Genomic DNA, 26,495 nt, shown 5'->3' with positions numbered 1-26,495 from the left:
CTCAAAAAATATGGAAAGAGCTGTAGGAAAATTACTTTTTTTTAGAAGGTTATGAGATCATTGTACATTATTATACAAATCAGAAATTTTAAATATTGCTCTTTTAAATATATTCCAAAATGTATAAAAATCCTATAAAATTTGTATTATAATTGCATAAATTCATAGTTTCTTTAACGTGGATCAACTTGATATTGATTTCTCGTCATGTCAGTGGCGCGTGGGCTGTCAGGGTCATTCGTATCCAGATCAAACTCCAGAGTGGATTAGGCAACGCTATCAAATTTAGTACCAGGTGGTTCCAGCTGCTGCATATAGCACACTTTGGGCTCACTTTGGGCATCCTTAACATAGTCGTAAGGAGCCACCGAATATAAGACGTGCCCGATAAACACAAATCGATTCAATTTGGCTAGCGTAAACAAGGAAACGGCAGCAGCTACCAGCTGGACCAATCTCGTGCCGCCCTCGGCCACGGAGATAGCAGAGATCGCACCATGTGTTTACGGCTTCCACCAATTGTAGCTGCCGCTGAGAACTATTTCGGAACAGAGGCACGCCCACAAGTGCCAAAAATAGGCAATATGACGAGCGCAAGAGATCGGAGAGAGTGAGATCGAGAGGAATGAGTGCGTGTGTAAAAAGGAAGATGTTCTGAGCGATTTATTCAGATGTGTTTTATAAGTGCTGCGAGGCGGTTCGAACTAGACGATCTTAAGCAAGACGCGCTATAGAAATTAGAGTTGCAAATAATTAAATAATTCTTAAAGATTGTGAACCATAAAGTTTGCCTTAGTGAAAGTGCCTGAAGAAGGAAATATTTGGAGTTATCGGAAAGTTGATAATTGAAAGCACTAAATATTATCTAATGCCACGCAAAAAGCGCGCCTCCAGCCCACTGGAATTGTACGATGATGATTTCGATGAGGATGCCAGCTCGCATAGTAAGCACGATTGGGAATTATCTATGTTAAATAATCTTCAACATGAAAACTCCCAAAGGTTCCCAGCCGCCGGTGCAACGGAATGCAGCCAATGCCAGGGAGCGTATGCGCATGCGAGTGCTGTCAAGTGCGTATGGACGTTTGAAGACCAAATTGCCCAACATTCCGCCGGACACGAAGCTCTCAAAATTGGACACATTACGTTTGGCCACACTCTACATTAAGCAGCTAATTAACGCCGTCGAGACAGGCAGCGGCAATCCGAATGCCAATCCAAATGCTGCCGCTGCTTCCATAGCCGATGTGCTGGATACGCGAACAGATTGCGCCAGCTCAGCCGGCGGCACAGCGACAAATTTCAATTTCCACAATGCTGGACAACTCGGCATGGTAAGTCTCATGCGGCAAACTCTGTTAACTTTCTCGACCTGTGCCAGTGCCTGTGGCTATGGAGCGTATAAGTGATGTCAGTGGCACCACTTAGCGTTGCATTGGCAATGCGATGTACACCTACACATATGTACATACATACTATATCGAAAATATATCTGTACATATATTTCTATACACACATCTTAGCTGTTGGTACTTGCAGCTGGACCGCGTCTTTTTGTGACAGGTGTCAGCGCTCAGTTATGAAAGGCGGCGTTGATAGGCTCAAAATTCATTCAGTTTCTTGTCAGACATGCGACAGATCGCAATTAACCCAATTAAAATATCATTAAATCAAATACTATTTGTCTCGCTAAGATCTGATAAAATGTGATATGGTAGTATTATAAAAGCTCTAAATAATTATTCTAATATTTGTAGTTTCAAAAACACTTCCATATTTTTAAAAATATTTCCTTTCCTCCTCCAACCTGAGCAGTTTTGTACAAACATAATCTAAAATCATATATTTATATATTCATTTTCTGTTGGGCAACATCTGTTCAAGTACTTCTATACCTTGCGTAGGTGTAGTGTCCCCCCTCCCAACCTCCTTACCAATTTTAAGTACAACAAATCACATTTTGTGATTTCAGTTTGTGTCTGGCTTTCCTGTAATCAGATACTTTTGTGAATTTCAAAAATACTAAATATGAGTGACAGACTCACACGGAGACATCGACGTCGACATCGCCGTCGCCGTCGCCGTCGCCGTCGCCGTCGCCTTTTCGTGGCTCGAGAGGTGCGGCATAGGAGAACATTGGTTATTTCTTCGCCAGTATTTCTTGTTATTTTTAAAGATGCACGACTTTGAAGCCAAGCCAAAGAGTGAGTGAATGAATGACATGCACGGGAAAACTGTCGTCTCTGTCGACTCTTAGCTAAATAGTCCGTAGTATGTAATTAAAGCAAATCAGCATTTTATAATCAAAGACTGCTAAAATCACAGATATCCTATAAAGAGATAGGGAATAACAGCAATTGTAGAACAAACAAAGGCATAGGACGCTTGAAAATATACATGTATGTATGTAATATAAATATAATATTTGTGGTATCCAGCCGTAGAGTGAGTGTCCACCTATGTGGGCGATTGCTTTATTATTCAAGGTATGATTATATTTAGTTGCATATTCCCTTATGCCTTATTCGCCTCTATTATGGAATTACCCAAAAAATAGTATAAAAATTCTACCAATTCGAATACAGGCAATTGTTTATTCATTCACTGAAGTTGAATGCGTGGAAAATGTTGAGCAAATATTATATTCGGGCGGCGTCTTGTGCCCATATGGTGGCAGTGTTTTGTTTGCATTTGACAGGATCGTAGCGTAGCTTCCTAAGCAGCTACGGCACCCTAATTTAGCTCAGTCGCACGCGCCGCCTTTCGGCTGAGGGCTGGGAAATACAGAAAAAAAAGAGAAGGAGATAGAGTGAGTGAGAAGAAAAAGAACAGATATAAGAAGAGGGAGAGAGAGAGAGAGACAGACCATAGCAATGCATTACCCATTGGTTAACCCAGGCTGCCGATGAGTGTCTTCTGTCTTTGGACTGTTTATGTTTTTATAGATACGTTAATGACGATGTTATTGTTCAACTATGAAAACATTTCATTCAAAGAGCCACTAAAAACAATCAAAATTGTATAAACAAACAATAGCGCTGTCGCTGTCGTCATATTGTTCCATTTATAGCTGTGTGTGGTTACCCCTTAACAACTCATTATATATCATACTTGAGTAGTTTGTATCCAGTATTAAAGTTCACACTTGGAAATTATTGATCAATTTTACAGAGCTGGCCTTTTGAGTTCCATCAGCACTTACAACAAGGTCACAATCGGCACAGCAATTCCAACCTGACATTCAGCTCTACGCGCATGGATTGGCAGAATTCACAGATTCAAGCGTATCCAAAGACTCCACGCAACGAGCCGCAGATGGCAGCCGAACATAACTATGGCCAGCTACACGAACCGCACTGGTATCCCGCTGAAATGGGGGGTTCGCAATTGGAGCAGTCACGCTCTATTAATGGTTGCTGCGCTTATGAATCTTCTGGTTTGGCACATCAGCGGGGCATTACAATATCCAGCAGTCAGGCGAATAGCCTTTAGGCATTTACATTGATATGTGTATTAACCGAGAATCGTATTAAAACCGTGATTTTTTTCTATTTGCTGTATGTATGTTATGTAATTTACTAAGCCAAAGATTAGAATATTGTTTTAAGCTGTACAAAATTAGTCAAGTAAATAAAAGTAACAGAAAATCAAACTTTTGGTGCATTTGAATCTCTTGACAGTCTGGCAACGTTTTATGCACAGTGTTTCACGCTCCAGCCCTGAAGACAAACAGCTGATTGTACACAAACAAAGAGGCCCAGCACAATAACAATAACGGATTTATCAACAATAGATTATGAGTATCCGCTCATATGGCGCAACAACAAAAACTTGATTAACGACAACTATCGACAATAATCTTTCGCAGAAGTAGACGAAAAAAATGAGTACATACATCTATATTTCTCAAAGTGCACGCGGTTAAAGTTCATTAAGGCGAGCAGATAAGATTCGAGCGAACATCCGTATGCATAAACTGTGCTTTCAAAAGCCAATACACATTGAGGTCGGCTTCACAATATATTTAGTTAGTACTCGCCCGTCGTAGAAGCCACACGTGAAAGTTTTCTTTGTGTGTAAATACCAGAGAGAATTGTTAACAAATATAAAACTTGATTTGAACCCGTTTCTGATTGTTGTTGTTGTTGCTGCTGCTGATATACATATATAAAATAAAATGCCTGCATTGGAAGTAAATCCAGATTTGCAAAAGGAGCGTAATACCGCGACCTTTGATCCGCAAGAGTTTTCAATCTATTGGGCTGGTGGCGTTGAGAAATACAAAGAGAAGAAAGCCTTGGGTAAGTCGATTCGCGCTTAAGCGTACTCAACATTTACTCAGTGCGATTAACTGGTTTTTTCTATGAGCTAGACTTAAAGAGCGAGTCTCTAGCTTACTCAGTCGCAGTTAAGCTGCTGTTGCAGTAGCATGACAAAGCAAATACAATGGGAGCTAACAGCGATATGTATGTACATACATACATACATGACGCAATAAACAAGTTGTTGTCAATTTAACTTTTGCACTTTGGTAATTAAACAGACAGGTGATATGTTTTCGTTGTTGTCAGTTTTGGTAACTTTTCGGGCAACCCTTGACCGGCCCTCTTGGCATCTTTGTTGTGATCGGTATCTTCTCTCTTTTGCTCATTCATAATTAATCAGCGACGGTATTTAACCTAAACGATTTATGCAAATTTTACACTTAATAATCGGCATCGCATGATAAATGCAACAAGTGGAGCTGTGAGACTAACAATGTAAACAAAGCCATTGAACTTTGTTCAAGTGACAGCATCCAAAACTAAATCGATTTCGTACGCTATTATTAGCGGTAATTGGTAGACTTTGAGTTTACTTTTGAAGTCACATAGTTCATATTACTTAACAGTAGTTAAGAATGTTATAATTCGTGCTGTTCTTTTGATAAGCCTTATCTACATATGTACGTCCACTCAATTTGGACTAATCGCTTGTAGCCAATAATAGAAAATACCAGTAGCTCGAGTATAAGATTAATTTAAAGATAGATAGACTAACAAAATTTTTATGCGTTAACAAAATCAAACTTTTTACGTACATATGTACATATATACTTGTTTACCAATTACAGAGAAATTGGTTCTCGAGGATCCTGCATTGATGGATAAATTGCCTACATCGTACATGTCCCACAAGGAACTCTATGAGGACAGTTTACGCAAAGCCTGTCTCATTGGCGAGAAGATACGAAAGCTGCGTGCTGATGGCGAGGATGGTGTGGATACATATACGTAAGTACTTTAATATTTATATTAATATTCATATGATTGATATATTTGATATTCTTTTTCAATAGTGCTCTGCTTGGCGGCTCATTGGGCGCTGCTATACTGAAGGAGGGCAATCCCATGTCGCTTCACTATGTCATGTTTGTTCCCACAATTATGGGCCAGGTTAGAATTAGTTGCGTCTCAATTAAGAGTTGGTTTAATGTGGAATTGATCTTTTTAGGGCACTATGGAACAGCAGGTGGAGTGGCTGCCCAAGGCTTGGGATTGTGAAATAATTGGTACATATGCCCAAACAGAGCTGGGACACGGCACCTTCTTGCGTGGCTTGGAAACGCGCGCTGATTACGATGCCAGCACGCAAGAATTTGTGATAAATACTCCAACGAGGACTGCGTACAAATGGTGGCCTGGCGGCTGTAAGTGTCCTAACAGCTATATAGATTATATCGTGTGACTTCAACTTGAATATTTGCAGTGGGTCACACGGCGAACTATGCTGTTGTGGTGGCTCAGCTATACACCAAGGGCGAGTTCCGTGGTTTGGCTCCGTTCATTGTACAGCTCAGAGACATGGAAACGCATCAGCCCATGCCAGGTATTGATATTGGCGACATCGGCACCAAGCTGAGTATGAAAGGTGTTAACAATGGCTATCTGGGTCTGAAGAATGTGCGTGTGCCGCTGAACCACATGCTAATGAAGAACCAACAGGTGCTGCCCGATGGCACCTATGTGGCGCCCAAGAATAGTGTCCTCACCTATGGCACCATGATGTTTGTGCGTTGTGTACTCATCAGGGACACAGCTCACAGCTTGGCTAAGGCATCGACCATTGCGACACGTTATTCGGCAGTTCGGCGACAGAGTCCCATTGATCCTAAGGAGCCAGAGCCTCAGATCATGGACCATACGACACAACAGCTGAAGGTATTCCCGCAGATATCCAAGGCAATTGTGTTTAAGATAGCTGGCGATACTATTTGGAACATGTATAATGTACTCTCCGGCGAATTGGAGCAAGGTAACCTGGAACGTCTGCCCGAGATGCATGCGCTCGCCTGTTGCCTAAAGGCCATATGCAGCGCGGATGCATCAGCCGGCGTGGAAATATGTCGTCTGTCATGCGGCGGTCATGGCTTCATGGACTGCTCAAATTTCCCTGCTATCTATGGCATGACAACAGCTGTCTGTACGTACGAGGGCGAGAACACGGTGATGCTGCTTCAGACGGCGCGTTATCTGGTCAAGGTCTATGGCCAGGCGCTGGCCGGTGAGACACTGGTACCAACCGTGGCCTACATCAACGAAGCTATCAAGCTAAAACAATTTGTCAATTTCGATTGCACGTTGGAGTCAATCGTGAAGGCATTCCAATTTGTGGCAGCGAAGTAAGTGCATAAGTCCATAAACAAATATATATTACAATATTTAATTCAATCTAAATGTTTATAGCAAAACACGGGTGGCCTACGAACAGATCGAAATGCGTCGCCGACAGGGCCACAGTACGGAGGTGGCCGCCAATCTCAGTGGCATCTTCTTGACAGGCGCCGCAGATGTAAGCAGTAATCATAGTTCTTACATTCATATACTATATCTAACTTGACTTTTAGCTACACGGACGCGCATTCTTGGCCCAAACCGCGTACACAGAGCTCACGGCTATTTCGAAACAGGTTTCACCGGCACTGGCTGACGTGCTAAAGGTGGTGCTGGAGCTCTATCTTGTCGATGCGTGCCTTAACCGTATTGGTGACTTTTTACGGGTGAGTAAGACATTATCTTATCTAGTTAAGATATACGAGAAAGTGCTATTACTAACCGACAAAAATTGTAGTTCATTGAGTTTACTGATGCGGATGTCACTAAATTGGAAATGCGATTGGAAAGCTGTCTGAAGCGATTACGCCCAAATGCCGTCGCTTTGGTCGATAGCTTTGATTTGCACGATCGCGTTTTGGATTCCGCATTGGGTGCATACGACGGCAAAGTGTATGATCACATATTTGAGTCAATTAAGAAGAACCCCCTCAACAAGGAGCCGGTGAACGAGTCGTTTCACAAATACCTGAAGCCCTTCATGAAGGCCCATTTGTAATATAATGTTATTTGTTTTCTTCCTTCGGGAGTATTTCGATACTCTTATATGATTGTTATGTCGTCGTATTTGTACATATTATTAAACCTTATTTGTATATTTTATACTATGCAACATGACTCCTTATTGTACATCCTCTCCCAAATATTGTATAGTCCAAAGTATATTATGTGAAGTCTTGGTTGTGTGTTTTAATAGAGCTTACACTAAACGCTTTATTAAAGATTGGTTTTAATTATAGTTTGTTAGATAGAGAGTGTGACTGCAACACATATCCTCAATTAGCAGTTCTTGATGCTGGCTAATTTTGATCTAATTATCGAATGCTGAACAGAGCACAGCCTTAAAGCCTTCGGTAATGTCGCTTATGAAGCACCAGCTGGATTCTTGGCGTTACGTTGTGCATAGAGCCGCCGCAACAGTCGATTGCCACAGAGGAATGTGAATACTGCGATTGGTATGAGCAGGCGCAGTGTCTGGAACATGTTCAGTCGCAGCCAAAAAACAAAGAAGAGCGCCAATATGCCACCAAAGCCCAAATGGAATCCAATTGTGCTGGGTGACAATGTAAAGTTCGACACATTTATGCCCAATTTAGCCCAGAAGACGAAGAGCAACACAAGGGGCGTTATGCATAGGCCAGTGAAGATATCCGAAACAATGCGGGGCGGACGCTTATCGGGCACGCGGAATTGATGCTCGATCTCTGGCAGAGGCCCATTCACATGCCTGGGCTTGACATCTGTGGAAAGTATTGCATTTAATTAAAATAAAATAATTATGAGGGACAACTACACTTACCTCTGTCTGGTTGATTGAATTTCAGCTGCACAGGAGCCAAAAGCCAGTCGAATGAATTGGACAACGAAGCATCGCCGACAGTCAGATAAATGTTATACAAGCCATTTTGGAAATTGAAATTCTTGCCTTGATTGCCCACATCCATGTCAAACTTGTATGCCTTGCTGCTGTCCTGTTCAGCTACGAATATGATCTCTTTGTCTGTTTCTCGGTTTTGGAGACGTACAAATACCTGATGCACTGCAATGGGCTTGTTGGTGCTCTCATCGACCAACAGCACTTTAAGCAGCAGCTTCTGTGTGCTGTCCGCCGTGAGGGTATCTTTCAGCTTGTTGGGATAGCTGACGCTTTGCTTGCGTGTGGCTGCACTGGCATCGGATTCGGCAATGCCCACTTCTAGAGTTTGTACCTTGACACGTCCCAACACTTTAAATTGCAGATTTTGTTTGTAAACGCCATCACCATTCAACTCCGCCTGGTATATGCCGCGACCTGGCTTTAGGCTGCTCAAATCCGCTGCATAGGTAGTTTTGTCTGAAGACTTCGACACCAGCTGAATCTTTTCTGCCAACACAGAGCCATCCTTCTTCACACTAATCTTTGCACTGAGGCTCGTCACAGGTGGCGACAGGGGCTTGCCGAGCAAGTCAACAACTGCTACATTCAGAGTTGGCGACTGGGCCTCCAGTTGTCCATTTCCAATAAGCTGTATGCAGATGGGTGATATTTTGTCCGCGCTACTGATTGTTTTTAGCGCCTCGATTAGCACATGAGCTCCCTTGGCAGTTTGAACTGAACGACGACTCAGCAAATAGTTGGCAAATTTAACAGCTTGATCAGCTGTAACAGGCGCTGGCTTGTTAAAAGCCTTGGACACACCAAACACACCATTTAGTATCAAGGCGGTTATGCTCAGCCCTCCCTCGAATTGCAGCAGTCGGCCATCAACTTCGTCAGCTTGAACAATAGCGTCCTCGGTACGGTCGGCAATAAAACTGGCACTGGGGCCGAGCTGGATAGCCACATTAAATGCATAGCCCAGACCGCTTAGTGTATCATCCCTTTTCAGCACCTCCTGCAAACGTTTCACAATTTTCGCCTGCACTGCGTCGCTGACCTGGACGCCGAGTGCTTTGTGCGTCGCTAAACGATAGTAAATTTCCTGTGTGGTGGCCAATTCCGAATCCAGCGAGCTGTAGACCTTCGACAACAATGCTTCATCGATCTTTGTGGAGCAACGCAAATTTCTGTTGGCACCAATCAGGTAGTAGTCCTTCTCAAAGTTCTGCAACCGGCACAGAGGTTAAAATAAAAACAAGAACTCCTCTATCTCTATACCTACGTTTAGTTTAGATTCTGTATGTAATGTAGCAATCTTTTTGCATAGCGCTTCTTTTGTCGCAGCATCAGTGGTCTCAATGTTTAGGCTGGCAAAGAAAATCGCTTGCAGATCGTTGGAGCTTAGGCCATCAACAAAGACTTTTTGCAGGCGGGTGAGATCCTTTGGCCCCAAATGGCTATCGACGGTGCGCGCACTCCAAGTCGTTGCAGCGACGCAAAGCACGCATAGAAGCGTAAAGGCTATTACAGCAGAAAGAAAAATCATTATAATACTGTGGAAAAATGTATTGGACAAGTTTCAAAAGCGCACAGTCAACGTCAACGCCGGCAAGTGTGACAGAGAACGAGACAACGCGACAGCGCCTATGCCGGCGTTTCTGCTACACACACACACAAGGGCCGATTCACTTTGACGTTACCTTATAATGGTAAATTATGACTTACCGATTTTAAGCATTGTCCTATATATGTAGCGTTATGAAACGCACCTTAAATGCTATAGGATAATAAATAAAAAACGAGAGAATAGCCCTACTCCGCCTGTTTCAGCTTCGATATTTTTTACAGACACGTCAGCGACAGTGTTGTCTATTAACTGTGAACATTAGGGATGGCCATCATAAAACACGTTCAAAAAGTGTGTACACACTTGCACGCAATGTAAACTAACTGCTTTATCGATTAATGCAATGGCAATGTTATACAATTTTATGCGTTAATTTAAATTTATTATTTATCGAAATTTAAATTAACTTGAGCTAAACTGTATTTAATTTGCGCATAATTAATACAAAGTTTTACACGAAACATTAAAACTAAACTGGATAATAACGTGAATTTCTATTTACTGTCCAAACTTCTCAGTACATTCCTGTAATGGCCTGGTTATGGAGTATTTAACTCTAAAAGTTTTCGTAGGATCGCCCTCATGATTCCAAAGAGTTATGGGCGTGGTACAATACAGAGGATATTTGTTAATACGCAATTCCAAACGCTCCTCGTCCTCTGGTGGCTTATCTTTACAGAAGTTCTCAAAATATTCGGTGTGGTTAGGTCCCAAATTAGGTACAACTATATTCTGTCGATTGTATTCATCGAGAAGTTCCTTCCACAGAAATTTCTTCATGAGATTTGCTCGCGTAGCTGTAATAATATAGTAACTTACTTAAACCGAACTTTCATTGATATTGTGGGCAGTTACTAGGTATCTTATTTCTGTAAGGTACTCCAAAACTCTCCTGCGTTTCGGTATGCTCTGCAATGCAGGGTCCTTTGCCCTTGATGCGAAAGCTTTCGTCCTGATCCATTTTAAGCGTGTTTTAAGGCTAACGAAAATAATTTATTTATTTAGTAAATAGATTTGTGATGCGAGCAATAAAAAGTGTTTGACTGAATGCTTCGGCAAGGCAAACACATTTGTAGCTTGACAACGAGGCAGCTAGGCAACCGACTGCTCTGACTGTTGAGGCGGCGCCTCGTCTTCCTCGACGATGAGCGTCACGTCTTTGGGACGAAGTATACAGTAGTAGACGACAATGGTGGCCAGGAACAGGACGCCGCTGTAGACAATCCACTCCCAAATGAAGCCAAACCACCAGGATTCGAATTGTTCATTGCCATACCAAATGGCTGTCATTGTTATGTTCTCCGCCAGCACGAGCACCAGATACGAGATATACCAACGTCGTATGCTCTTGAAGCATACACGCAGCTCGATCAGCACGAAAATATAAATGTAACCAAGCAGCAGGTAGAATAGACAGCGACTCCAGCTAACACGGCAGCGCGTCTCCAGCGCCAAGGCGGCCAGCATCAAGGCATAGTGCACGCCCACCACAATGAAGAAGGCGCGTGGATAGAAGACGCAGAAGGTGGCCAGGGACAGCATGCGCATTGTGATGAAGGCTATCCAGCCGAAGAAGGCAACGGTGCGGCCAGCGAAGTCATCCTGCTGGATGCCGTTCACAATCTTTGTGGGCCGTGGAAAGTAGAAGTCGACCACGTCCTTGGGCGTCAAGGGTGTGCCCTTTGGAGTCTGTGCCACCACCAAGGGCGTACGCTCATCGGAGTTGGACTCCTCATCCACACGTCCAATGAGCAATTTGGGTGGACGTGGCACGTGGTCCTTAATGTAAAGCTGAGCATTCACGAGCAGCATATCCTTGAACGTCTCCAACTGTGAGAGGGGACGTGTAATGCGTTTGCTTCTTCTGTATTCCGCATCCGATGCAGTGCGTCGCAGATCTGGCGCTGCAGGCGGATCATTCTCTGTGGGCAACCGCAGCATGGGCAGCGCTGCTGGCGCTGTGGCTGGTGGCGGCGGCGGAGCTGGCGTCTCTGGCACTGTGTCCAGCACTTCAATGCTATCCAAGTGCTTCAGCTCCTCGCGGCGTAAGTGCAATTTGGGTCGAGCTTGATGCATCTTATCATCGTCCGTGACGTTGCCGGGAGCAGTGGTGCTTGTGGGCGGGTGTAGCATAGCTATTATCTCCAGCTTCTCCACAGCATCGTTGTCCACTTCATCGTGTCCAGCTACGTGCAACTCATGGCTGCCAACTGCTGACGTATCAATCTGACTGCCCGATTCCTGTCGCGCATGAAAGTTCGCCATGATCTTCTCCGATTGCGGAAAACTTGTGGCCAGTGAGCGCTCCGACTCGCGTTTTCTGCGCTCCGCCTCTCCGCATAGCCGCTCATTCTGCTCCAGGCGGCAGCGCTGGGCTTCCACCTGCTGCGGCGTTGCCCAGGGGTAGTTACGACCCACGCGCCGCTGACTCTCGATGCGATGATAGCTGGTAGTAATCCCAGCCAGATCAATGGCTGCAAATACCAGACACATACTCTGCAAGGTGGCTGCAAAGGAAGGCAATTAGACCAGCCAGTCCGGATTGAAGGCAAATCTTTGAACTCACTTGTCTCATAGTTGCGAAAGATGTCCTGGACGAGCATGTGGTACATCTGCAAGATGATCTGTGGCGCCGCCTGCGCATATGCCTGGATGAGCAGATATAGCTCAATGTTGGATGTTTGCGTTACATTGCCTAGACACTTCATGCGCTCCACGTCATCATCCGCATGGTACAGCGCCTCCACGGACCAAAACAAGCGCATGGTGAACCTAGCAAGTGTATTATGCAGCTCAAAGACTCCTCAAATATTTCATAAGTCTAATCTATGACTCACTCACCTGTAGACCACGGCGAATGGGAAAAACAGCAGCTGCAGCAAACCCAAGCTGCAGCCCATACACTTACTCCGAGTGGCGGTCGCGCTGCTTCGCTGCTCCCGGGAGCTGAGCACCAGCACATAGGTGAGCAGCGGTGGCAGCAGCACCAGCACCAGGGTGCCAGCACCATAGCCCGGCTCGTGCCTACGAAAGTGCTGATAGCTCAGGGCCAGGTCGGTTGAGGTTTGCAGCATGTACACCAGGAGCGCCAGGCATGTGGGTATTATGTAGGAGACATAGATGCGAGTGCGACTGCGTATCGCGTAGCCCAGGATGTGAGCTGGCGGACTGGCTGCATGGCCCAGCTCCGTGGTCATCTTCTCAAAACAAGCCAAATCAATCTATATCCTGTACGATTTCCGTTCGAGTTTTAGTTCAACTGCGTTTTACATGTTTCAAATGCGAAATTCCGGATGATACTACGGCTCCTATGAGTAAGCACCGCTCTCTGGGCACACTTATCAATTGGGTGTGTGCGTATGTGTGCTTAGGGCGCTGATTAGATAAAACCGCTTGAATGAGTCTCGTGTGGAGAACGCCAAGGTTTGTTTATGTTTGCAAGCACAAACCTTTGTTGTTGAGTAAGCGCTGGGAGAGGAGCGGGAGAGAAGCGTTGAGAGTAGTTAATGCAGGTTAAGTATGCCGCATTCATTTAATTTGTATTAGTTGATGTGTTTTCAGATGACTAGAACTCTATGCATTATGCAGGTGAGAGCGAGAAGCAGTTAAAGAAGTTTAAACTGGCAAATGCCTTCAAAATTTTCCTTTGAGTTCAGCTCACAGCAACATAATCTGGCTTCTTCCGACAATTATATACTGATCTACATAGATGCAGATCTATGCCCCTAAATCTATGGGCGAAGCATTCCCATGGAATACTCTATCCAGTAAAGAAGAAATATCTGCTATACATACTTATATATTAACCCAACCAAAAATACTTCATGAGGATATCAAACTTCATAATTATATATAAGTAAATTCTTTATTTAATTGCGATTGCGAGTTGAACTGGCCTAAGAATCATACCACGTCTTTTTCATCCAATTGGAAGGCTTGCATGGCTCATCCAGCACCACGAATGAATCCTGTTGATTCTCTGTGCTCTGCTTGGAGCGGCGACAGCCCACCGCATACTTGGGATTGCCCTCAATGATGGAGGATTTGTCACGGCACTTGGCCGCATGCTGCAGCACGGAGCCGCGTCGTCCATATCGAGCTGGCTTCTTGGCGCCGCCAGTGGCCACATCCTCGAAGCTGGGCGCCACGGGCTGGGCTGGCGGAGGCGCCTCCTTCAGCTGGCGCTGCCGCGCTGGACGTCGCTTCGTCTGCACCTGCGCAGCGTCCAGCGAAGAGTCCGAGCTCTTGCGCAGATTACCAGGCGGAGCAATGCGCTCACGTGAACGCTCTCGGTCCCGTTCCCGCAGCTGGTAATTGTATTGGGCGCGTCGATACTCGGGCGTGGCAGTTAGCTCGTCGGCAGTCAAGCAGCTGGCAGCGGGCTCCCGATCCATGCGTGGACTTGTGCTGTTGGCGGTGGTGGTGCTGGTGGTGTTGGTGTTGTTGTTGTTGGTAGTGTTCTGGTTGCTGTTGCTGGTGGGCAATCGAAATGAGGAGACCGGCTTGCGCACCACGGGCCGCGATCGTGGAAAGTCCAGGTAGTTGTTGCGATACTCTGGATTGAATTCGATCTTGCCACGTAGTCGCAGGTACGGCTCACGCACCTTGCCACGCTCCGGCATCTCGGTGATGTGCGGATCACGGAAGCTCTCATAATACTCGGGCACCTCCTTGGTGAATTCGCCACGCGGCCGCAAATGATCGTCCGTCTTCAGGGGCTTCTCTTTGGCCATGTGCTTGGGTGGGACATTGAACTTATCGCGATACTCGGGCAAATCGCTGCCGCTCTCCATGGGCAGCCGCTGCTCCTGCTCGCTGCCAGAGACGCGCAGATTGTCGTGCTTCTTGATGGGCGCACTCTTCGAGTAGTTGGCATACATCTTGAAGCTGTCCTGGTACTCGGGCACCGCATGGAACTCGCCCTGCATCTTGATGCTGCTGATCTGCGGTATCGAGTGCGCCTTCTCGATGGGAAACTGCTCCACGAACTGCCGCTTATACTCGGACGGTGTCGGCTCGTACTGTGTGCCCTGTGCCCGCATCTGCAGATGACAGCGTTGCTGCTCCTGGGCGGCTATGTCACGCTTGAACTTGTCGCTGGCCAAGCGATTGGATGGCTGCTCCTTGTCGTCGCGAAACATCTGCCGGGGCAGTATCTCAGCACCGTTGTCCACCATGGGGTAGGTGAGATACGAAGAGCTCTTCATTACCACCGGCTCATTCGCGCCACCCAGCTGCAGGTTCTCCGGATTGCGCACGGGAAATGTCCGCGAACTGAAGGAGACGGCATCAACATATACATATATTATATGAATATAATCAGATATATAGAGCGAGAATTGCTTACTACTTGAGATCCTCGGGCGTATACCAGTGATATTTATCCTGATGCTCCGACAGCAGCTGCATCAAGCCCTCCAACCGCAGCGATGTGGCACGCCTGAGCAGTGTTCGGGGTTGGGCGTGGGCGTAGGCGTGGCCCTGGCAACAATAGTGCTTGCGATACTCGGACTTCAAGGAGCCAAAGGACAACACTGGCGCCTCGCTATCATACAGACAGACGTTGCTGTGCGTGTGCTGCGGAAACGGCTGACGGCGACGGAAGAACTTGAGATCATCGACGGCGCGATGCTCGTGCAGATGTTTGATTGTGAAGCGATCGCTGTGTCTCTGGCTGGCTGCTAGGTCTGGCTCCGAGAACGAACGGCTCCAGTTGAATTCCGCCTCGGCACTGCGGACAGAACATATTGTTAGCCAGAAATTGGCCTGGCAAAATCACAATTCCTGGGTGGGCGGGGCAGCCAGGGAGTGGGAGCCTTGGCTACGTTTGGCGTTGGCGTTGCCATTGGAACCAAATAACAGGGAATCGAAATTAAATCGCACAGAATGCCAACAAAAGCACAAATATGCTACGGGTAAATGCCTAGAAATCGGCGTGCCCAACTAAGAGATACCCTATGTGGAGTACTGCCAAAAACTGCTGTGAACAGGAAAGTCAGACGTGTGAGAGTTGGGCACGTCAGGGATTTGGATGCGAGAGAGGTGATGGAGATAGATATGCTAAGGATCAATATACTCCACCAATTCCATTAAAGCAGAGACGAATACATAGTCGCTGTGATAGCATGGCTTAGCCTATGAATAATACGGCCAATGCGCCTTCTAAGTTTCTAGCTAGGAGCTCCTCTGAAGGAATGTTTTCATAGCGTGCCAGCACGCACACAACAAGCACACACACATACAAGCAACTTGACACACCTGCTGGCATGTGTTGCTAGGCACACACACACACACACACACACACACACAAACATCTAATAGACAAACAGACAATAAAGCAAATTGCAACAAATTGGAAAATGTTTGTGTTTGAATATTCACGAGATGTCAATTGCGTAGAGTGCAGCCATAAACAGTGCACGTAGCTCAACTGCCCCTTGAGCAATGCCTTAGAGCGGAAATAGGTTTTGCTTTTGCAATTGCCAAGGACTCATTAGAATTGGCCATTAAAAGTGGATAATTACAGCCTGTGTAGACTCCACTCCACACCACTCTACACCACAGCAACCCACTCCATCGTGCTGTTGACCGTTGCCTCGCATGCATATGGAAATATGCACACCTGTTGCAATCGGGCTGCTCCAGTTGCTGCTGCTGTTGCTGTTGCTGTTCTTGCTCTCATTTATGGCTGGCACATTTGCATATTTAATGGTCGCAGCATTTGCATATGTATATGCATTTGCAGCTATTTTTTGAACTTCCGATGTGTAAAACCATCAATCTTAACTTGGAACGCTGCGCGCAAATGCCAAGAGTGTCAGGCAGCTGCAAGGCGGGAAGGGGAGGGGAGGACTTAGCAAACGAAGCGAATGAGCTTAGGATGATATCATGGCATTTAATTGATATGCATATATGGGCAGTAGATTAAGAGGAGCCGGAGTTGGAGAGAGAGAGAGTTGGATAGAGACATAGAGAATGAGAGAGAGAGAGAGAGAGAGAGAGAGAGAGAGGGAGATAAAGAGATAAACAGAGAGAGAGATAGAAAGAGAGAGAAAACAAAGAAAGTCAGTGAGAGGCGAAGGTTGCGTGAGAGAGATAAGTAAAAGACAATGGGGATCGAAGATTGAGAGAAAGAGAGAGAGGGAGAGAGAAAGAGAGAGAGAGAGAGAACAAAAGGAACTTATTTCTAACTTTTTAGGTATAAATAAAAGGTAGGAGCAAGGGGAAAAGTAAACCTATATAATTTAATTAGTTAACATGCTCATAATAATGATTGATTTCGATGATGATGATTATGAACCCAATGATAATTTATATATTCATATAAAGAATATAATATATATTTCGATGTTGATGATTATGAACCCAATGATAATTTATAATTCATATAAAGAATATAAAGCAAACCTTTACCTAGGTAATATCACAGTCATGCACCTGCCTTAAAGTCACCTGCTCCGGCCTCACCCTGCCATGACCGATCCAAACTTCGTTATGCATACTAAATGCACTTACAAATAAATTCGCATGTTCAACTCAGCGCATTATGGTTTCTAATCAAAATCGTGCTCGACGTCGGCTCAGTATCAGTTTTTTGTTGGTGGCCAAAAATAAAATAGAATCGTGGAAACGGCTTGCTGTCAAGTGCAACTGTAATTGCGTGCGTGACTTGCGCTGGCTCGGAGCGGAGCGGAAACGGAAACAGACACAAGCCCAAACGCAAGCAACTGCAGCGCGGCCAGCTGCGAGTGTGAAAGGCGCCCAAATCATGTCGAGCCCAAAACTTTTAATAGCAACAGAGTGCCAAAAGGCTGACCCAATTCGCCGCCCACCTCAAGGTAATAAATGAGAGGCGAAATGTGCCAAAGCAACGAATTGCGAATGCCCTGCGAATCCTGAGACTGGGTCATATTTTGGAATAGTGGAAGTTTGTACTAAAAATCGCAGCAAATCTCAATGAAAGCTGATAATCTTAATCTTTTTTGCATTAGTTCCAATTTCAGAGATTCCAAATCTAGTTAATCAAATAGATTTCAGAGAAGCGAATTTATAAAACTTTCAAGAGATACAGATAATAGAATCTAGTTCTTCTCTCCTCTTACAAAGGACAAGTTCTCTTTTATGTCTACCTCATATTCTTTCAACCCAGCTCAGTTGCAGCAAGGGCATTTGAATGTCGACCTGTTCCACGTTTCCTTTTTGTTTTGTTTTCTTTTCAATTTCGTTTTTCGTAAGTAGTCCGTCCAGTAGTGCTCTAATCTTGACAATGCCAAATGACCTTTGAAGGGTTGTGCTATTTTTAACTCTGTCGCCGCAGGCGTAACGCAAAGCCCATTTAAATATGCTAATCAATTGGCAATTACGGCACTGAGAGAGAATAACAACAATAACAATGCCTACAGCGAGAAGTACACGCAATTCTCTGCACATAATTATATAGATTTATGGGCGGCATTTAGCAAACATTTGCATGTCACGCCACAGGGCGTATACGTAATGCAGGAGACATGAATGCGGCATTATGTTAACGTGAGTGCATCGCCCAAGGCCATGGACATGCAGCACCCCACAATGGACATATTCGCAGAGAGCGTCTTGTTTATACTCTACCCATCGCTGGCTTTCCACTCCATTCTTGTTGTTTCACTCTACAGTTTTCACTTTTCACTTTTCAGTACTTGGCACACGGCAGCACTTGAACCAGAAATTGAAAATGTCTGGGTGTAAGCATGTTGGGGTTTAAGGCTCGATGGCCACTGTCCATGTCCAGGTCCAGGTGGCAGAGGAAGACGTCGGCCCGGCGCGACTAACCAAATGCCTCGCGCTGTTCGAGCGCCAACGGCACGACTTGACCACACGGATCGTAAATCCCAACTGAGCCAATGTACAACTTCACACGCCAAAAACTTTCAATGTGAAGCACGAGTCCTGCCAGCTGTGTTTGCATTTGTGTGTGTGTGTGTGTGTGTATGTGTGTGTGCGTGCGTGCTGTGCTGTGTGTCCCTGGGTGCGCGCGAATCACGCTGTTGTAGGTGTCAGTCAGTCAGGAGGCAAAGAACATGCCATTTCATGGCTTAATGCAATTGATTGGGTCTCAGCTGCTGGCTGTCAGCGTTTCGCGTGTGTCCTGCATGCATCCGTAATGAAGTCGCACTGCTGTCCTAATCCGCCTGACGACTGCTCGACTGCCCCCACCCCGCTAGCGATTCGCAACGCAATTTTCAATCTGGATAAATCATTTCCGCACTGCCCACACGCAACAACAACAACAAAAGCAACAGCTCCGCGACTGCCTCGACTTTCAATTGTCATGAACTGGGCGCCATTTCCGGGCGCCCATGTAGGTCAAGTGCAAAACAATTGTCGAACGGACATGTCGTCTATTTAAGGGTAAATGTGAATTTAACCATCGTGTTACTTCGTTTTATCAAATCAATGTTAACTGTGCTTTGTTGAGCAGCTTAACGAATTGCTGCTTGGTTTAATTATTGTGACATCAACAGCAGATTTCAGTTGTCAGATCTTAGAGAGCCCCTCCCAGCGATCCGGCACGATGTTGAAATAACGATCCATGGCATCAATAAAGCGCTGCTTATAGGGCTGCGGCGCCACAATGGTCGGCTTGCCCATGCCGCCGCCCAGCAGGCCGGTCTGCTTCAGCATCGACTCCAGTTTCTTGTCCAGCGTAAACGTGCGTATATAATCTGAGGGAGAAACGAAAATAAATACATAAGAAACTCTAGCAATGTGTGTTGATTTAGACGCACCTATTATGCCCAGTACGAGCATGTTACGCTTGTCATCCAATCCCACCAGCAGGGAGTAGTCCATGATCTCATTGCGCTCCAAGAACGAGGCATCCCTCTGCAAGGCATCCCGCAGCACCGTTTTGCTGTGCGACAGCACATACAACGGCTTTGACCAGGACACTGCAAGGCAATTGGTTTATTAGCTAGCCGCCATCATCGCACTGACCCTTGCTGCACTTACTCTGCACTAGATTCTCGTCGAGCAGCACAATCTCGCCATTCATATTGGTGGGATCGACGAGGCGATTGCGCTCAGAGCCTTTCAAGTCGAATTTATCGGATATATCACAGCCATAGAACAGATTCTCCATAACCAGCAACGACTTCTCCACAAAGGAGCTGCAAGAGCAGGTGAGAGACAATTAGTATTTACATGGATGCCAATAGTTGGCATCACTTACTCCTTCTTCTTAATGCTGACTTTGAAGACGCCAAAGATCTTGGCCAGCAATGTGGGCTGTTGCTGCTGCTGCTGACACTTGGCTATGTACTCAAAGTACTCCGGCGCAAAGTTTTCAAATAGTGCCATCTCCCTCTTGCCCATCTCCTTAAGTACGAAGCGATCATCTGGAAGGGAGCAAACATTAGAGAACTTCGAATGGAGAAGGGATGTACGGTAGGTGCTCACCCAATGTCTTGCAGAATCGTGAGCCTGATTTGCCGCCACGTGCCTCCCATTGCACGCTGCTGGAGAGGCTACGCGCCAGCGTAATGCGCGACTCCTCCTCGGCGTCCAACTGCTCTTTGAGCGGCAGGCCGGACACATCACTGGGCTTGCGGACGATTTCGATGTCGGAGCCGTTGCGATTCTGTGAGATTCTTAGCTCTTCGCGCATCTTACTCTTCTCCAGCCGGCGATAGAGCGTCCTATCCAGCTTGGGCGGACTCAAGCACTTGGCGCGCATCGCATCAAACTCGCGCGCAAAGTAAATCTTGCACTGGAACTGACTGCTGGGCCCGAAGGTGAGCGTAACATGTGCACTGGGAGGCTGGGGCTGGGGTTGTGGCTGGGACTGAGCTTTCGCCTTGATGCGCTCCTCGGAGTCAACACTTGCGACTGGCTCGTCCGCATCGCTGTCCAGTTGCTTGTGCTTTGGCTGCGGACTCGATTGGGCATCGCCGCTGGCTACGTCGCCAGCATTGAGACCAGCCAAAGAGCGCTGATACTCCGGCGAGGTGAGGCTGTAAGCAATCACAGAGCTAAGATCGTTCTCATGCACCACCACGGGTATGGAGCCCATGGGCAGGGTGAGATACTCCTGCGGAGAGAACGGGCTCTGCAGCAGATTCGACTGGCTATTAGCAGTCTGACGCAGGGTGAGTAGTCGTGACTTAATGGTCTTCTTCATGTTCACTGTTGAGGCCAGCATCTGGTCAACGGTCAGCTTCTTGTCCGTATCTGGATTTTCTTCGCCGGAATACTCCACTGTAGCCATGCCATCCGATTGCTGGCTGTTGGCTTTGCTCTTCGCCAGCTCCTGGCTGGCAACGGCGTCCGTCTGCTCCGGCCGCAGCTCCTCGGTGCATATGGTGCCAGAATCGACGTGATGCGGTTGCTTGGCATGCTTCTGGGCTAGTTGCTCGATCTCGTGCAGGCGCGGACCCCACAGCTCAATGTTCTCGGCCAGCACACGCTTGGCCATGATGAGGGCGTCGGCTATGTCATACGAGTTGACCGTCTGCTCCGTGAGGAGCGTATGCACTATCTCCACCTTTTGCTTGAATATGAACTGATCCTTGGTGAGTGTGGCCTTCAGCGTGGAGACCAACGGTGAGTTCTCCTCCTCGGAGGCCAGGTCGGCAATACGCTCGTGTATGCGCGTATATACCTCGTGGCCACGTATCGAGAAGCTCTTGATCTCCTCCTGCACTTGGACGCCAATGAATGGCTTGGGCAACTCCAATTGCAGCGTCAGTGAGGGCAGCTCCGTCTCCCATACCTCGACAGGGGTGTACTGAAACTTGGCGCCAACGCCACGGAAGCTGAAGTGATGCACATAGTCCCGGTGCAGCGAATGCTCGCAGGGACTGCTCTGCTCAGTGGCTCCACTGCCCGGCTCTGTGAGCGGACGTCGCACGTAGGCGTGGCCGTGGAAGCGCAGCTCCAGATACTTTGCCAGGGAGAGCCGCTTGGCTGCATCCGAAAGCGGCACAGCAGGCGTCGTTGCGTTACATTTGCTGCACCAGGAGGTGAAGTAGATGCGCTTGGGATCGGATCGCGTTAAATCATCGGTGAGATAGACATGCACACAGCCCAGCGAATGAACATAGCGACGTACATGACCGAGCATGGGCAGATTGCACGACGGGCACATTGAGTTGAAGAGGCAACAGTACCGTTGCAGGAACTGCTCCAGCATGATGTCATGCTGGCCATAGAATTTCATATCCAGCAGCATGGGCAGCTTGCAGAAGGACGATACGCCCTTCGGATTATTGTGAAAGCTGCAGAAGAGCACCGGCAAACGCTGATGATTCTGTGGATCGAGTGCGTCCTTGTACAGCTGCTCATCGGTGACCTTTTGCGGACGCTGTATAACCTCGCCCATCTTCTTCTTCTTTTTGAGCACTGCAAAAGGAAGAGACTAGTAGAGAATCAAATGGGAAACTGCGCATTCTTTGACCACTTACTCGAGGCCTTGCCTTTGGGAAAGCGACCGCCAAAGGAGCGAAACTCAGCCAGAAGCGTCTGTATTTCCCGACTTGTCACCGGCGTTGTGATCTTCATTTTGACAAAATCGTGCGCGGGCAGCAGCTGCTGCTCATTCTCCTTGTTGCCCGGTTCGGCATTGGATTTCAGTGGATCCGTTTCGAGGCTATCGGGACGCTCGACAGCGCTAGTTGACTTGGACCATTGCTTGGAGAAATACAGCTCGGCCGGGAACAGTTTGCGTAGTTTACATTTGCGCCCTTGCTCTGTCTCCAGATACGGCAGCGGGAACGTCAGAAACGGACTGACGGACAACACAGTGGAGCTGAGTGCATTGCGGAAGCGATTGTCGTAGCGCATCTCCACCTCCAGTGCCTGCACATTGATGTTGGACGCAGAGCTGGACACCGACTCGATCTGCGAGGAGCGCAGCGGATCCGTGAAGTCGGCCACATTCTCACTGACGGCGGCCGTAAATTTCTCGTCCGATTTGCGTTCGGCCAATGGCCGCTTGACGACAGAGCGCAACTGCGGCTCCGCCTCCAGCTGCTCCTCGGCAGCGTTCTCTGCGTTTGGACTGGATTCCTTGGAGTCGAATATCGATGGCTTCGGTGCGAGCGGCTGCGCAAACTCGTCCAGCAGGAACGACATCTCGAGTCGCCAATTGTAGCGCGCAAAGAGCAGCGCCGAGGCCACTTTCTTGACGCGCGTCAGCTCCGCATTGTTGCCACCGCGCAGCAGGCAGGTGTAGCCACGCGGACTGTTCAGATTCTCGAAGAACATTAGGGTCTTGCCGCAGGCATAGTTGCGGATGTGGAAGCTGTTGCAGTAGCCCAGCTTGGGCATGGTAATGTTCGACTCAATGGAGCTGACTATGTCGCATTGGAGCGTGCGCGCTAGCCGCTCCATCACGGAGAGCTTCACGTCGAGCACCAAGGTGACGCCTTGGGTGCGCAGAAAGTCTTGCGCGATGCCAGCCACATTCTTGTGGACCAGCACCACGTTCGGCTCGAACTTCATGATGCGTTTGCAGACATTATGTAGGTATTCCTTCTCCTGCAGCAGCACCGTCTCAATGGTCACGAATTTGCCCTCAATGCGCTCGTAGACAATGGGGCACTGGAGCAGCAGGATGCGTGGAAACTCGACACGCGTGGCCATATCCTTGTGGGCGACATTCTTAGAGAATGCCACGCCATGCACAATCTCTGAATCCTTGCGTCTGCCACCGGGCACCTTCTTAAAGTTGACATAGTTACGTATGTCCATGAGATCGTTGGTGCAGTACTCGGGCTTGAAATGATTCGCAGCCGTCGAGCAGAGCGTTTGCAGCACCTTTCCCCACTCGGCATCCAGTTGATGGGCGCGCAACAGCTGATCCAGTAGCTGCTCCTCGTGGTTGCAGTAGGATTCCAGCAGTTTGGTCGATACTGCTGTCGCGCACATATCGTTCTCCATTTCCAGATCGTGGGCGGATTGAAAGCTCAAGGAGACATCCATGGATTTGGGCGGCTGCGGTTCCACACTGCTATCAAATTGTGGACTTATGGGATTGGGGCCTTCGTTGCCTGTGTCTAAAACAGGAGCCATGTTCGCGCCTGGACGCGGCAACTCCGCAAATCTGTAGTGCAATGTGGCATCGAACTCCGTCTGCTCGGCATCGGGCACGATTGGCTCGAGGAAGCCAGCCGCCAGCATGGCATTCAGTATGGCCACAGCCTGCACCTCGTTGGCCGACTTGTTGTTCGTATTGAGAAACTCGATGAGCAGCTGGCCACAGTTCTGGACTGGCAACTCGCGCTGCATCTCCTCGTGCAGGGTGATCAGTGAATTGGACTGCTGCAGTATGTACTTTCGATCATCCATGGACAACATGGTATAGTTCGCCTGCGAACTGAAACGCTCCTCCTGATAGCCCAGCGAGGTCTTTCTGGACAGCTGCACGCGCTGCTTCTGGGCAGATAGAGTGCTGGGCGCATTATCCTGCACCTCGAGCTTGTTGCTCAAATGCTGCTGCAATGCCTGCATATTCTCATCCATGTTCGTGCTGGAGGACTTCAGAGAGGTGAGCACAATCTTGGAACAGTAATTGCACACCTTCAAATCACCCTCGCAGCGTATAATACTGCCTGGTACCACCTGATTGCAGCACTTGGAGCAGAAGATCTGCCCGCAAAGCCGACAGTGGTGTTTGCGACGAAATGTGGTGAACTTTTGTGCACAATCATAGCATTCCTTGGCCTTGGAGTCGGGCATCCACAGCTTCTGCAGCTCCGTTTTCTTATAGTTGCGTAAATCCTATAAAAACAGAGGTTAAATTCATAATCTGCACGATATTCATTTGCCCAGCTGCACTCACATTATTATTCTTCGAAGCAACAATATTGCTAATGTGTTTGACTACGTTGGAAACGGTGCGAACCTGATTCGCTTCACCGGGCAGCTGGTCGACACGCTCGTTGGCTTCGGCTGTCTCGTCCATTGTTGTTGTCGTGCTACTGCTCTGGCTTTCGCTGCTTTTACGCAACTTCAGCGTTGTTGGGGGCTGCGGTCGAACTGCATTCAAACTACTTGACGAGCTGTTCTGTGTGTTGTCGCTGTCCAAGTGTGAAGTGCCTTTGTCGATGTTCGATGATTTGCGTTCGTCGTAGAACCTGGATTTGCCCACTTGGACGCTGCTGCTCGTGCCGCTGGATATATCGTTGACTGTGTTATAGCTTTGATTATAAACATTTTGGATTTTATTAACCACTCGACCAAATAGCGAATCTGGTTTATCTTCGAAATTACGCGCGAATTCGGTTAGTTTACTGGGCGAATGCAGATGCTGATGTACTGAATTGTTATTGCTGTTGCTATTACTATTGCTGCTGTTGCTGTGACTATTGCTGCTACTGCTACTCATGTTGGGGTGTTATAAATAAGATTTGTGGTATTAGTAAAGTTGGGGACGTGCCACCACAGAGGCTGCTCGTCCTTGGTTAGATAGCTGTTATATTGAGTTGATCGATTAAAGCAGCATCCGGTGCCAGCGAGCCAAGCGCCAAGTCTGTCCACTTTTGTTCCTGTTAACAAAAGATTTTTATGACACCGGAACATGTGGCCAATCAGTTTTGGGTTATTGCTCACCTGCTCGCTCAAAGTTAGATGTGAATCACCACCATCGGCTTCTGGATCGGGCAATTTCTCAATCGGTACTAGTATCTGATCGTATGGCAGTGCTTCCATGCGCCAAGCATTGTCCACAATGTCCAATAATAGATCATCAATCGGTGCCTGTGAAAATATAGCAACGCCCACTCTTAGTTAGACTCGACGAAAAGTAAAAAGTAACTACGATAAGCTGATAACTGCGCCTAATATTTACTCAGCCATGTTAATTACGTCATTGACGGCCGTCTGTGCCCCTAATACCTATTGTTTTGTCCAAATAGTATGTATGTGTAAATATTTGGCAGATTTATCACAAAGCCACTCTCAGATAACGAAATAGCGCAACACATTTGTGTGAAGTATTAATTATAGACAACAATACCATGACAGTTCTAGTTGCAAGTGCTTCAAGTATCGATAGAGCTATAAATTAAACTTACTTGACTATCCATCACTTAAAGTAAATGTTTTTACGTAGATTATCCAGCTTTACTTAATCCTCTTCTACAGTTGTTTACTTTTTTTACAGTGACAAAGCTAATCGAAAAACAGCCCTGTTGCGATAGCTAGCTTAATATCGATAGTAAGCAGTGCGGCAAAATGATATCGCCAAACGGCTGCAAATTCAAAAAAATGGCGCTGCCAACTTTAGAACTTTTTAAGAGCTCATAAGCTTATTGAATTCCGGGCTTTTTACTCTGTTTACTTTTCAAATGTTTACATTTGTCGAATGTTTTTTTTTTTTTATATTATTTTGCTTATAAAGTGGTCACAGCAAATTGCCCAATTGCTATTGTGCTATAAATGTCAAAATTGTTATTGTGAAATGCTTGTGTATGACAAACAGTTGCGTCTAGAAAAGAAACTCAATGGGCTATATTTAGAGATTATGTTTACATTTATTATATATAATTTGATTAATTAGTTGAATATATTGATTAAAAATATGTTTATCAAGTAAATATAAATTCCAAAAGTAGTCAAACTTTTCCAATGAAAAATTTGCTTAAAAATTAAAATGTGG

The 26,495-nt window shown here is 46.7% G+C and overlaps 8 protein-coding genes across 8 annotated transcripts; 2 read left to right on the top strand and 6 right to left on the bottom strand.

Annotated features, from left to right (window-relative positions):
* Positions 1 to 75: 75 nt before the first annotated feature.
* On the top strand, positions 76 to 3,551 carry HLH54F (basic helix-loop-helix domain-containing transcription factor HLH54F). The gene is made up of 3 exons (XM_018103439.3): positions 76 to 944; positions 1,003 to 1,334; positions 3,172 to 3,551. The coding sequence occupies exons 1-3, from the start codon at positions 869 to 871 to the stop codon at positions 3,490 to 3,492; spliced, it is 729 nt and encodes a 242-aa protein (XP_017958928.1). The 5' UTR covers positions 76 to 868; the 3' UTR covers positions 3,493 to 3,551.
* Positions 3,552 to 3,738: 187 nt separating this feature from the next.
* Positions 3,739 to 7,475, top strand: ACOX1 (acyl-CoA oxidase 1). Its single transcript, XM_018106482.3, has 8 exons — positions 3,739 to 4,301; positions 5,114 to 5,273; positions 5,339 to 5,435; positions 5,494 to 5,689; positions 5,749 to 6,661; positions 6,726 to 6,831; positions 6,887 to 7,039; positions 7,111 to 7,475. Exons 1-8 carry the CDS (start codon positions 4,178 to 4,180, stop codon positions 7,369 to 7,371), a joined length of 2,010 nt encoding a protein of 669 aa, XP_017961971.1. The 5' UTR covers positions 3,739 to 4,177; the 3' UTR covers positions 7,372 to 7,475.
* A 78-nt stretch (positions 7,476 to 7,553) lies between these two features.
* On the bottom strand, positions 7,554 to 10,133 carry OstDelta (oligosaccharide transferase delta subunit). The gene is made up of 4 exons (XM_018106483.3): positions 9,958 to 10,133; positions 9,515 to 9,753; positions 8,173 to 9,457; positions 7,554 to 8,113 (listed from the first exon to the last, which is right to left on the bottom strand). The coding sequence occupies exons 1-4, from the start codon at positions 9,968 to 9,970 to the stop codon at positions 7,737 to 7,739; spliced, it is 1,914 nt and encodes a 637-aa protein (XP_017961972.1). The 5' UTR covers positions 9,971 to 10,133; the 3' UTR covers positions 7,554 to 7,736.
* A 204-nt stretch (positions 10,134 to 10,337) lies between these two features.
* LOC108655173 (uncharacterized) lies at positions 10,338 to 11,077 on the bottom strand. Its single transcript, XM_018106904.3, has 2 exons — positions 10,715 to 11,077; positions 10,338 to 10,656 (listed from the first exon to the last, which is right to left on the bottom strand). The coding sequence occupies exons 1-2, from the start codon at positions 10,818 to 10,820 to the stop codon at positions 10,358 to 10,360; spliced, it is 405 nt and encodes a 134-aa protein (XP_017962393.1). The 5' UTR covers positions 10,821 to 11,077; the 3' UTR covers positions 10,338 to 10,357.
* LOC108655172 (uncharacterized) lies at positions 10,831 to 13,274 on the bottom strand. Its single transcript, XM_018106903.3, has 3 exons — positions 12,701 to 13,274; positions 12,426 to 12,631; positions 10,831 to 12,366 (listed from the first exon to the last, which is right to left on the bottom strand). The coding sequence occupies exons 1-3, from the start codon at positions 13,054 to 13,056 to the stop codon at positions 10,952 to 10,954; spliced, it is 1,977 nt and encodes a 658-aa protein (XP_017962392.1). The 5' UTR covers positions 13,057 to 13,274; the 3' UTR covers positions 10,831 to 10,951.
* A 413-nt stretch (positions 13,275 to 13,687) lies between these two features.
* Positions 13,688 to 18,764, bottom strand: LOC108654848 (uncharacterized). Its single transcript, XM_018106427.3, has 3 exons — positions 18,470 to 18,764; positions 15,207 to 15,590; positions 13,688 to 15,133 (listed from the first exon to the last, which is right to left on the bottom strand). The coding sequence occupies exons 1-3, from the start codon at positions 18,490 to 18,492 to the stop codon at positions 13,756 to 13,758; spliced, it is 1,785 nt and encodes a 594-aa protein (XP_017961916.1). The 5' UTR covers positions 18,493 to 18,764; the 3' UTR covers positions 13,688 to 13,755.
* A 540-nt stretch (positions 18,765 to 19,304) lies between these two features.
* On the bottom strand, positions 19,305 to 25,223 carry fab1 (1-phosphatidylinositol 3-phosphate 5-kinase fab1). Its single transcript, XM_018106426.3, has 7 exons — positions 24,678 to 25,223; positions 22,300 to 24,616; positions 20,297 to 22,237; positions 20,070 to 20,235; positions 19,850 to 20,007; positions 19,627 to 19,788; positions 19,305 to 19,563 (listed from the first exon to the last, which is right to left on the bottom strand). Exons 1-7 carry the CDS (start codon positions 25,221 to 25,223, stop codon positions 19,376 to 19,378), a joined length of 5,478 nt encoding a protein of 1,825 aa, XP_017961915.1. The 3' UTR covers positions 19,305 to 19,375.
* Positions 25,037 to 26,071, bottom strand: LOC108654850 (anaphase-promoting complex subunit 13). Its single transcript, XM_018106428.2, has 3 exons — positions 25,912 to 26,071; positions 25,448 to 25,594; positions 25,037 to 25,383 (listed from the first exon to the last, which is right to left on the bottom strand). Exons 1-3 carry the CDS (start codon positions 25,921 to 25,923, stop codon positions 25,300 to 25,302), a joined length of 243 nt encoding a protein of 80 aa, XP_017961917.1. The 5' UTR covers positions 25,924 to 26,071; the 3' UTR covers positions 25,037 to 25,299.
* Between the last annotated feature and the right edge of the window lie 424 nt (positions 26,072 to 26,495).

Source organism: Drosophila navojoa, chromosome 5 (genome assembly GCF_054131105.1).
Source record: "Drosophila navojoa isolate 15081-1374.11 chromosome 5, UAZ_NAV_1.0, whole genome shotgun sequence".
Classification (NCBI taxonomy): Eukaryota; Metazoa; Arthropoda; class Insecta; order Diptera; family Drosophilidae; genus Drosophila; species Drosophila navojoa.
Note: the sequence above shows the minus strand (reverse complement) of the source record. Positions and strands in the feature narration are given on the sequence as shown.

Excerpts from the sequence above, each read along its gene's own strand:
- HLH54F (XM_018103439.3), top strand. The coding sequence starts at position 869 with ATGCCACGCAAAAAGCGCGCCTCCAGCCCACTGGAATTGTACGATGAT. Across the intron at positions 945-1,002 it reads TGAGGATGCCAGCTCGCATA|GTTCCCAGCCGCCGGTGCAA; the intron begins GTAAGCACGATT and ends AAACTCCCAAAG. Across the intron at positions 1,335-3,171 it reads ATGCTGGACAACTCGGCATG|AGCTGGCCTTTTGAGTTCCA; the intron begins GTAAGTCTCATG and ends TCAATTTTACAG.
- LOC108654850 (XM_018106428.2), bottom strand. Across the intron at positions 25,384-25,447 it reads ATCTAACTTTGAGCGAGCAG|GAACAAAAGTGGACAGACTT; the intron begins GTGAGCAATAAC and ends TTTTGTTAACAG.
- LOC108654848 (XM_018106427.3), bottom strand. The coding sequence starts at position 18,492 with ATGGAGTGGAAAGCCAGCGATGG. Across the intron at positions 15,591-18,469 it reads GAGTGGAAAGCCAGCGATGG|TGCCGAGGCGGAATTCAACT; the intron begins GTAGAGTATAAA and ends TTCTGTCCGCAG. Across the intron at positions 15,134-15,206 it reads ACGCCCGAGGATCTCAAGTA|TTCGCGGACATTTCCCGTGC; the intron begins GTAAGCAATTCT and ends CGTCTCCTTCAG.
- LOC108655172 (XM_018106903.3), bottom strand. The coding sequence starts at position 13,056 with ATGACCACGGAGCTGGGCCATGCAGCCAGTCCGCCAGCTCACATCCTG. Across the intron at positions 12,632-12,700 it reads CCATTCGCCGTGGTCTACAG|GTTCACCATGCGCTTGTTTT; the intron begins GTGAGTGAGTCA and ends TACACTTGCTAG. Across the intron at positions 12,367-12,425 it reads CTTTCGCAACTATGAGACAA|CCACCTTGCAGAGTATGTGT; the intron begins GTGAGTTCAAAG and ends CTTCCTTTGCAG.
- LOC108655173 (XM_018106904.3), bottom strand. The coding sequence starts at position 10,820 with ATGGATCAGGACGAAAGCTTTCGCATCAAGGGCAAAGGACCCTGCATT. Across the intron at positions 10,657-10,714 it reads TTACAGAAATAAGATACCTA|CTACGCGAGCAAATCTCATG; the intron begins GTAACTGCCCAC and ends ATATTATTACAG.
- OstDelta (XM_018106483.3), bottom strand. Across the intron at positions 9,458-9,514 it reads ATACAGAATCTAAACTAAAC|AACTTTGAGAAGGACTACTA; the intron begins GTAGGTATAGAG and ends TGCCGGTTGCAG. Across the intron at positions 8,114-8,172 it reads ATTCAATCAACCAGACAGAG|ATGTCAAGCCCAGGCATGTG; the intron begins GTAAGTGTAGTT and ends TACTTTCCACAG.
- fab1 (XM_018106426.3), bottom strand. The coding sequence starts at position 25,223 with ATGAGTAGCAGTAGCAGCAATAGTCACAGCAACAGCAGCAATAGTAAT. Across the intron at positions 22,238-22,299 it reads TCCCAAAGGCAAGGCCTCGA|TGCTCAAAAAGAAGAAGAAG; the intron begins GTAAGTGGTCAA and ends TTCCTTTTGCAG. Across the intron at positions 19,564-19,626 it reads GCTCGTACTGGGCATAATAG|ATTATATACGCACGTTTACG; the intron begins GTGCGTCTAAAT and ends TTTCTCCCTCAG.
- ACOX1 (XM_018106482.3), top strand. The coding sequence starts at position 4,178 with ATGCCTGCATTGGAAGTAAATCCAGATTTGCAAAAGGAGCGTAATACC. Across the intron at positions 6,662-6,725 it reads TTCCAATTTGTGGCAGCGAA|CAAAACACGGGTGGCCTACG; the intron begins GTAAGTGCATAA and ends AAATGTTTATAG. Across the intron at positions 6,832-6,886 it reads TCTTGACAGGCGCCGCAGAT|CTACACGGACGCGCATTCTT; the intron begins GTAAGCAGTAAT and ends CTTGACTTTTAG.